Source organism: Aulostomus chinensis, chromosome 13 (assembly GCF_037954235.1).
Source record: "Aulostomus chinensis isolate RoL2024-O1b breed Wild chromosome 13, RoL_Achi_v1.0, whole genome shotgun sequence".
NCBI classification, from domain to species: Eukaryota; Metazoa; Chordata; class Actinopteri; order Syngnathiformes; family Aulostomidae; genus Aulostomus; species Aulostomus chinensis.
Window position 1 is genome coordinate 4,222,624 of NC_141332.1, and position 9,877 is coordinate 4,232,500.

Genomic DNA, 9,877 nt, shown 5'->3' on the forward strand with positions numbered 1-9,877 from the left:
AGATGAAGAGATTTTTTTCAAAAGAATTTAACAATTCTAAAGAAATGATTAAGTTGTGTCTAGCTCAAACAATTTGAGTTCAGACTAAATCTTGATATTTGGTTGAATGATACTGAAAAAGATTTTAAATGACAAAAAATAACTGACAAAGACGACGGTTAAATCAACATGACCACATCTGTGCTTTTTCTCCGTGTCCGGGAGCTGTAACCCAGAATGACTGAGCCATCATCGGCTCCAGTGCCTTGGTGAAACACTGCCTCGGTTGTTGGTGTGTTTTCTGAACATTGGAGCTCTACCCCCCACCCCCACGAGGATGGAGGTGCTCTGGGATCTCCTGTCTCACATCACAGGTGAACTTACCAAGGCCCCCTGAGTCGGCACCCGCTGAATGACGGCTACAGATACGCCACCCTCTATTCTTTAAAATATTTTTGCTGTTTCATAAGTACTACAACTCCAGCTGTAGCAAGTTAGCAAGTAACTCACTATCACTGTGCAGAGAGTGGTTGCTATGGAAACAGTACACTGTCTCGTCTCACTGCAGTGGTCTAAACTGTCACGTTTGAGAAAGGTGCAAGTAGGTTTCAACCTGTCTCCGTGTGAGTCTTTGGTGTAAACCAGCCTGAGCCTAGTCATCTAAAAGGCTCAGTAGCCTGGCCTCTACGAGTGTGTGTGTGTGTGTGTGTGTGTGTGTGTGTGTGTGTGTGTGTGAGAGAGAGAGAGAGAGAGAGAGAGAGAGAGAGAGATGACCCTTCCTCTGAGACACCTCATCACTAATTAATCCATCTGTCTCCCATCCAGTCTTCACACTACATAAAGAGAACCAGTCATGGTGGGGTTGTTGATGCCGGCTCTGCTCCTGGTCAAGAAGCTGGACCAACCTGGTAAACCTGCCGGGGTGGGGGTGGGGCTTATCCAGGTAAACCCCCTGCTTACTATAGCATTATTTGAATAACACGCTGCTGGTGATTTATGAGACAGAGCGTTGTAACTCTCTAGTTCTCAAACTAACTTGGCTGAAAATAGTTCGTAAAACAAAGGGAGGCAGGAGCAGAGCACAGCACTGTGGACGAGTGCTCATCCCCGGGGATGCTGGACAGAGCAGCTGGGAGGACGACAGGAGAGGACATCTACGTGCAGGTTACACACCAGTGTGTGCACGTGTGTAACTGGCCAATCTGAGAGGAAGTGGAGCGATGGGGATTGCCTCATGACATTGATCAGGAGTGTCAAAGAACACGGATACTACCAGAATACTCATCTCATCTCAGTTGAATATCCACAGGTGACTGCATACTAACTACAAGTGCTGATGAGTTAAGTTGTTTAATCAGGGCAGGAATGGGCCTTCAAGAGTTTACTAGAGGAGGCAAATTGCAAACGGATTGAACTAGTTACTAGGAGCTGAAGAAGAACCTAAATCGCCAGCTTGTTGATGGATTTACAGACAGCTGGTGCAGCCTGGTCCAGGCCTTCAGAGAGCAGTACACATAAATCAGCTGTGCCAGCCTCCTCGGCTTGACTCTGCGGTCCTCCATCTCAAATGTCAGCTTTGTTAAGATGCTTCACTGCTGCTGCTGGAGGAATGACATGTGGAAAGTGAAGAGAAAGAACTGGGCTGTTGTAGCAAGAACTTACAAGGCTTCATTTTAATAACCTCATAAAATAAAGACTCAGACCAATTTAAAAGGCTGCCATAGTTTACCCTCCTCCTCTCCTTTTTTTCACTCACACACACACACACACACACACACACACACACACACACACACACACACACACACACACACACACACACACACTCACATGCTGCAGGTGCACCCACCTCTGCAGCCTGTGATTGACTGGACAAATGTGTTGTGAGCCCACCTGGGTGAAACCTGCAGGCTCCCTGGGCATCTATCATCCATCAGGTCTACGGCAGCCATCACTCTCCATTTAATACAAATCACGAGCTGAGTGTCCCTTCTGTCACTGTGGCCATCATTCTAATGTTCTTTATCATCATTACCAACATATCCGTCCCCGTATTTCATCTCTCTGGCATTGGGGCCCCCAGGACTCTTCCCAGCACACACAGCAATGCCATCACAAAGGAATTAAATATATAATTTTATTAACTAAGTTCCTTACTCGCGTTTTCTAATGACCGAAAACCTGATCTGGGTCACTTGCTGCATTTTAAAGCAGGATTTGGCCCACCTGGCTGTTGCAGACAAGCATGCTTTAGCAGGCATTCATTGCTTTAACATTTAGCTGGAATGATTGTTGCGTTGTGTTTGTGTTTGGATTATTAATTTTTATTCGCATCCTTTGATTGTGTTGTTTTTTTCCTCTCATGGAAGGCAGTCCTTCATGAGAGGGAGTCCACTAGCAATCTCTTCCCCAAAGCGCCGCTGTCAAAAGCAGCCCGACATTAGCGAATCATCCCAACATCAGCACCAGCTCACGCCTGCAGCCTGCGATCGGCTAGTCGTCCGGTGCCTGACTCCACAGGAGGCTGGGAGAGTCTCTGTGCTGGTCCACTCTTATGATGCAGCTTCAGTGCCACTTGCCACTGCCCAGTGGGATCAGACATGAATCTGCATCCATCCATCATGTCCGTAGCCCCTGGGTCAGCTGAGTGAATCACATTATATGTCGAGTTTGTCTTTATGTTCTCTGATGCATCAACGTTCCTGGAAGAACATTCTCAAACATTAACCCAGCCTCTGCATCAGGCTCCGTTTGCGGCCAGAGTGAGAGGGACCTCAAACTAGCCTCACATGGCCGCTTCAACCAGAGGTTTATGTTCACAGTGTTGGAGATTTTGAGATTTCATTGGGCAACATTAAGATCAAGACAAGCAAGAAAACAGTCAGAGGAAGAAAACAGGTCACAGTTTATTTTCATCATGGCACCTGTGAAGCACCGGACATGAAAATGACGCATTCAGTGCAGTTTTTTATTTTCCTTTCAGCTTCAACTGCGTCTCTGCAGGTAGATTAAGGGGCGGGACACAGGATAGTAACAAGACTGGCATTATGATTTATTGGTTTTGATGCTCTCTGACATCCCACCAGCGTTGCCCATGACGTCCTTCTGGTGACAGTGCACCCCTGTATTTGCATCTCTGAAGGATGTTGAAGGACTGACATCTTTGACTTTAAGATCTGTCCCTCAGCCACCCTGACGTTCCTCCCCACCCTCCTGTCCTCATGCCTGGCTTGTGACCGCCAGTCCTTCGTGGTCCCCTGTCTGTCCCTCGGCATTTAGCGCTCTGCCCTGACTCACTTTCACTGGGTTCAGGTAACATCCACCTCATCACAAACTCGGCACGTCAGGGTGTTGCTCTGAATTGCAAAACACCAGTACATCAAACCGTTTGAGCTCCGTCTCACTGTTGCTGTTTCTGGGTTATTTATAAGTGCTTTTTTGAAATTCAAATGTTTGCTGAATAAGTCAATCAAGCCTCAACTACAATGAATCCTGAACTTGGTCTTGACTCAGCCTCATTGTTCTGGACACTGGGAATGTTCCTCTGAACAAAGACTGTTTACTTCCGAACATTAATGTGGCCGTAATTATCTCAAGCAAGAGAAAACAAAAATACCCCGCAATACATCCTGTCTGCTCTAATCTGACAACTATTTCATGTCTTTATCTCTACTCAGACATATATATATATATATATATATATATATATATATATATATATATATATATATGTGTGTGTGTGTGTGTGTGTGTATGTGTGTGTGTGTGTTTGAAGAGAGAAATTGAGAGAAAGAGAGAGACATTTTTTCCAAACTGCTGTTAATAGGCTGCTTGATCGTGTTGGTCAAACATTTATGGTAATGATCTGATAATAAAGTCATGAAGGCAAGCAAAAAAGAAATAGGAGGCGCTGGGAGTCGGAACAGAAGCCTCTACTGCCTCCTAGTGGTGTCACGGATGGAAACAAAACAATTAGATGGAAACTCTCCACAGACTCACTACAAGCAATATGCAGTTGACAACAACAGATTCGCTCCGTTGTGTGTCGTCGCCCCGCTGCAGGTGTGAAAGTGTCGTTGCTTGCTAGATGAGTGCAGAGACGTGATGAGGTCTGCAGGCACGTTACTGTCAGTGTGGTCGCCCTGTAACTGCTGTTAGCTACAGTGTCGGTTTAAAACTCCATTCTTTTAGCAGGTGTGTGTGTGTGTGTGTGTGTGTGTGTGTGTGTGTGAGAGAGAGAGAGAGAGAGAGAGAGAGAGAGAGAGAGAGTGTGTGTGAGTGACGTAACGGCCCCTTGGTCTCCCTCTCCCTCTCTCACACACACAAACACGCACGCACGCACGCACGCAGTCAGGCAGCAGACGCTCGCTGCTGCTCTCATCATTGTGCGGAGCGGAGGTGGACCGACGGCATCCTCTACTTGTGCTCCTGCTCCGGGAGTATCAGGCTCCCCTGGCTCCCTCACTCAAGCTTTTCTTTCCTCTTTTCCTCCCCCGAGTTCACTTCCCCTCCTCACCTTTCTTTAGGGAGAGTCGGTAAGGACAAGTAGCTGTGCGTCACGGTGCGTCTTTGCGCATTATTTCAGGATCTTAAAAAAAAAAGACTGAAATGGAGCGGTTGATGTGTGTGGAGAGGAAGAGAGAGAGCGCTTTGTCGCCCCGGACTCTCCCGGAATCTTCGGCTGCAGCTGCCGCGGAGCTGCGTGAAGCTCTCTAGAGGGAAAAGCGGTTGCAGTAAGCGGCTTTTTCACCGCATCTGACAAAGTGCCAAGTCCATCCGCCACACAGAATCCCGATGGTTTGCGGTGCTTTTTTTCCTCACTGGCATTGATGTGTCTTTTCTGTGCTGTTGGAGTCGGGATTATTTTCAAAGTGAAGGTCAGTGGAGAGCTCTGCGCCTCTGTGGTGCGTCACGGTCCATTTTTAACACCAAATAACGGTGTTGCGCCTGTTGTTTGCGCGCCTGTGTGTGTATGTGCCCGCGTGCGTGCGTCTCTGTGTGTGAGAGGGCGCATCTACCTCTTTTCTCTACTGTGAGAACTCACTCCCTGGTTTTGTGTTCCGCCCAAGGCTCCTGCTGCAGAGATAAATGCTGGATCTACATCTCAGCGACCACTTCTGGCTGTCAACATGCTGAGCGGCGTCCTCTTCCTGAGCGTCCTCACGGTCACCAGCCTGTCCCCCTCTGAAACTGAGAGCCGCAAAACTTCATCTTCCAAAGACATCTGCAAGAGCCGCTGCGGCTGCGAGGAGCGGGAGAACATCCTGAACATCAACTGTGAGAATAAAGGATTTACAAGCATCAGTCAGTTCCAGGCGCCTCCTAATAAGATCTCGCAGCTTTTTCTAAATGGAAACTTCCTTTCACGTCTTGGCGCCAATGAGTTTGTTAATTATAGCAACGTGACCTCACTGCATCTGGGGAATAATGGCTTGCAGGAGATCCGAACCAACGCTTTTAATGGGCTGCGATTCCTGAAGCGGCTCCACTTGAACAACAACAACCTGGAGGTGATTAAAGAGGACACGTTTGCAGGGCTGGAGAGTTTGGAGTATCTACAGGCAGATTATAATTACATCAGCACCATCGAGCCGGGCGCCTTCAGTAAACTCAACAAGCTCAAAGTGTTGATTCTCAATGACAACTTGCTCTTATCTTTACCCCCAAACATTTTCCGCTTTGTGCTCCTCACCCACTTGGATTTACGTGGTAATCGGCTCAAAATGCTGCCGTTCGCTGGGGTTCTGGAGCACATCGGAGGCATCATGGAGATCCAGCTGGAGGAGAACCCCTGGAATTGCACCTGCGATCTTATACCCCTGAAGTCCTGGTTGGACACTATTTCCGTCTTTGTGGGTGACATAGTGTGTGAGACGCCGTTCAGGCTGCACGGTAAAGACATCACCCAGCTCATAAAGCAGGATCTGTGCCCACGCAGGAATGATGGGGCGCGCGCTCACCCCCCCTCTGACTCTCACTTTCAAGGGGCCCTGCCTTCAACCTACCACCCCGGCATGATCACCCCCACCCGCGCCCCTAAAGCTTCCCGCCCACCCAAAATGCGGTACAGACCCACTCCCCGTATCTCCAAGGACAAACATGTCTTTGGACCCATCATGGTTTACCAGACACGCTCTCCAGTGCCCCCACTCTGTCCCAGTGTGTGTGTGTGCACGTCACAAAACCCCGACAGTGGACTGAACATCAACTGCCAGGAAAGGAAGTTACATAACATCACCGAGCTGAACCCCAAACCGTCCTACCCAAAGAAGCTGCACCTGACCGGCAACTACCTACAGGTGATCTACAGAACTGATCTGACGGAGTACAGCTCACTGGAGCTGCTGCATTTAGGGAATAACAGGATCGCTGTAATTCAGGAGGGCGCCTTCGAGAACCTCACCAACCTCAGGCGCCTCTATCTGAATGGGAATTATATTGAATCACTTTCACAATCCCTTTTTGCTGGTTTGCAGTCGCTCCAGTATCTGTACCTGGAATACAACATCATCAAAGACATTTTACCACACACCTTCAACGCTCTGCATAACCTGCAGCTGCTTTTCCTCAACAACAACCTGTTAAGATCGCTGCCTGACAATGTTTTCGGGGGCACCATGCTAACACGGCTAAACCTGCGGAATAATCACTTCTCCCACCTTCCAGTTCGGGGGGTGCTGGACCAGCTGTCAGCGTTCATCCAGATCGACCTGCAGGAGAACCCTTGGGACTGCACCTGTCACATTGTGGCACTCAAAAACTGGATGGAGCTGTCCAGCACCAGTGTGGTGGTGAATGAAATCACGTGCGATTCCCCCTCCAAGCACGCGGGTCGCCTGCTCCGCTCGCTCCGCAATGAGGCCATCTGCCCCGAGCCGAGTGGGGTGCCCCCTCCTCAACACGCCCCTCCTACAAAAGCCCCCACAATAATAAGCCCTAGTACTGAGTCAAACACGCCCTCCTCCTCCTCTTCCTCCTCCTCCTCCCTCTCCCCCTCGTTGAGTTCTGTCAGCCCTACTGAGTTCAGAGTCCACACCCCCGAGCTACATCCAGAGGTCCCGCTCTCAGTCCTCATTCTTGGGCTTCTTGTTGTTTTTATCCTCTCAGTCTGCTTTGGAGCAGGGCTCTTTGTTTTTGTGTTGAAGCGGCGCAAAGGGGTGGAGCATGTCCCAACAGGCGCCAACAACTTGGATCTCAACTCTTTCCAAGTGCAGTATGGCTCCTACACCGCTGAACCGACCCAAGATAAAGCCTCGGAAAGCCACGTCTACAACTACATCCCCCCACCTGTGGGCTCCATGTGCCAAAACCCCATTTACATGCAGAAAGACGGTGAACAGGTTGCATATTACCGCAACCTGAAAGAGCTCAGCTTTGGGCCCCTGGAAGCAAAGAAGGATGATGTCCTGACCCGCAGCCCAGGGGCCTACACCATCAGCACGGTGGATTTTATGGATAAATCACCAACGTCGTGTGGTCTGACCACCCCGGAGCCGCCTGAAATGTTGTATCAAAACTTAAGGGAGAGGCCCAACAAAGAGCTTCCCACAGCCGCAGGTGCCCCTCCCTTCACTTACAACTTTTGCACTTTACCCAAGAGACCTTGCATCGTGCCCCCTTACGAGGCTGCAACAGCACGGCGGCACGTCTCCAACCAGGACAGGTTGAACAAAACGGTGCTGTACGGGACCCCCAGGAAATACTACGGGGCCGATAACCCTCCCAAAAACACCGAGCACCCACTGCTGCTCCATGGGAAGTTAAAAACAGAGCCGGACTACCTGGAGGTTCTGGAGAAACAGACTGCCATGAGCCAACTGTAAGATAGAGATGAAGCCCCACCCTCCAGGTTCTGTCATAATAATCACGCAGTTACTGTAATGATAACCCTCCCTATATATCGATCTTATCTATCTGTGTTCGATCCCGTGATTGACTGAAGGAAACCTTTCATGATCTTTTTCTCTCTTCCTTTTCTTCTCTTTTTCCTTTCTAAGATGTATAAAGGGATTATAAGAAGTATATTCATATGCAGGTCTATTTTTTTCTCCTGGAAGGTATAAATTATTTCTTCTTTTTTGAAATATGAGATTCTAAAAGACATTGGTGATGGCAGGTATATCATAGGCAGGACTGTGTACAAATGCGGCTCTGTGCTTTTCATACTACTGTATCTTATTTTCCTTGTGAGAAGCAGCAAACGTATGAAATCCTGACTCTTTGTAGAAGAGGAGACGCTACAGAAAGACATTCCTGTACATAAGTAGTCTACACTGATGATGAGTGTTAAACCATCAAAGAAAAACCTTTCTACATCCAACAAGCAGCGAAATCTCACACTATTTACTCCAGAAAGTGCCTTTGCACTCAACTATTTTATCAGCGATGCTCTCTGCAACATGAAATTGTTCCTTTTCTTTTTTTTGGAAAGTGCTGTATTTTAAAGAATCAGATCTTTATGTAAATTATAAGACTTACTTGTGAGTTCAAACGGGAAGAATGGACTGGCTGTGAAATGATGTATGAGTTCTTGTCAGGGAGAAACATGTTGTTTTGCTTTCAGTATTAAGTGTGTGGATGTACGACTCATGGAGAACATTGTATGCTATAGGGGAGCAATACTGCGCCGCACAACAGCGCCATTAAATTTTCACTGAAGCACTTTGTCAAGATCCTGAGCTGGAGGTACATTTTGTTTAGACTGTGCATGATTATTTCTGGATGCTGCACATGCTGTGACGTGCTCTAATGAGTGTGTGTGTGTGTGTGTGGGGGGGGGGGGGCAGGGAGTTAGAAAATAGAGCTTGCCTGCAGCCCCTCCTCCTCCTCCTCCTGTCTCTCCATTGAAATGTGATGGCCTCTCTAATGACTGACGAGACAGCTTATTTGGCTCCTCCTGAGTTGAAGGAAAAGCTTCTGCTTTGCTCTCTGTCTGTTCCACATGCAGCGTTTCAAGCTTTCTCTCAATAAGCCCAATACGTCCACTGTTGAGGGTTAACAGGATGTTTGAGCATTGTCATGAAGGCACTTTGGTGTCAGGAATGCTGGAGAATGGGTTTGAATCCTAGCTGACTGGTGGAGATTGTAATGTTGCACGAGAGATGTATTTCCATTAGTAGAGCAATTAACAGCAGCGGCTTTCCCCTGGTGGCTAAGCAGTAAAAGAAATTGTGGCTCTAATGAAAAAGAAGAGCCGAATGCAGGGGGAGGACTTTGCTAGAAATGCAGCATTTCTCCACATGCAGCGACTGAATGCCGTCTTCTCTTGCTGTCGTGTGACGTGGATGAACTGTGCTACCCGCTAATTTCATTCTCTGTTCTTTAACTCAAGTTGACATTGGCTCTTTGTATCCTCTGTGAATGCTCCCCCCCCCAGCCCCCTCCTTCAGCGCCCCCCCCCCCCCCAGCCCCCTCCTTCAGCGCCCCCCCCCCCCCCCCCTCCCCCAGCTCCTCCTCGCTCTTTTGTCCTGGTGTTTTTCTCCCTGCTGGAGCTCTGCTGGCTATTGTGTTGCTGTCCAAGGTGCTGAAATGTTGCACAACAGGGCCGCACGCCAGTCTGATGGCTGCGACCTGCTGGGAGGGGCCGAGGTTTCTCCTCCTGGTGACGGAGGCAGCAAACTGTCCGATGATGAGCTGAGAAAGCTGACGTCTACTTGGCTGGAAACCTTTGAAGCTGGAAGTGATTGAGGGAGATCAAGAGAGAGAGAGCATTGCTGCTTCTTTGCTACATGATTGTTGTTGGTGCAATGAAGGAATATATTAACTTAGAGGCACTGGTGCTAATCCAGTTAGGGTGCTGGCTGTTTCCACTCGCATCTGTGGGCCCTTCTAAGGGTTTAACCCTGACTGGCATGACTTAGTCAATGAAGTCAGAACGTTTTGGAGGAGCGTTTTTGAA

The 9,877-nt window shown here is 48.5% G+C and overlaps 1 protein-coding gene across 1 annotated transcript; it reads left to right on the top strand.

The window, feature by feature from the left end:
- Positions 1–4,333: 4,333 nt before the first annotated feature.
- Positions 4,334–8,630, top strand: slitrk2 (SLIT and NTRK-like family, member 2). The gene is made up of 2 exons (XM_086222797.1): positions 4,334–4,856; positions 5,049–8,630. The coding sequence occupies exons 1-2, from the start codon at positions 4,809–4,811 to the stop codon at positions 7,800–7,802; spliced, it is 2,802 nt and encodes a 933-aa protein (XP_086078923.1). The 5' UTR covers positions 4,334–4,808; the 3' UTR covers positions 7,803–8,630.
- The last annotated feature ends 1,247 nt before the right edge of the window (positions 8,631–9,877 follow it).

What these genes read in the sequence shown, in the direction of transcription:
- slitrk2 (XM_086222797.1), top strand. Translation starts at nt 4,809, where the DNA reads ATGTGTCTTTTCTGTGCTGTTGGAGTCGGGATTATTTTCAAAGTGAAG. An exon ending in GGATTATTTTCAAAGTGAAG is followed by an intron (nt 4,857 to 5,048) that starts GTCAGTGGAGAG and finishes GTTCCGCCCAAG; the next exon opens with GCTCCTGCTGCAGAGATAAA.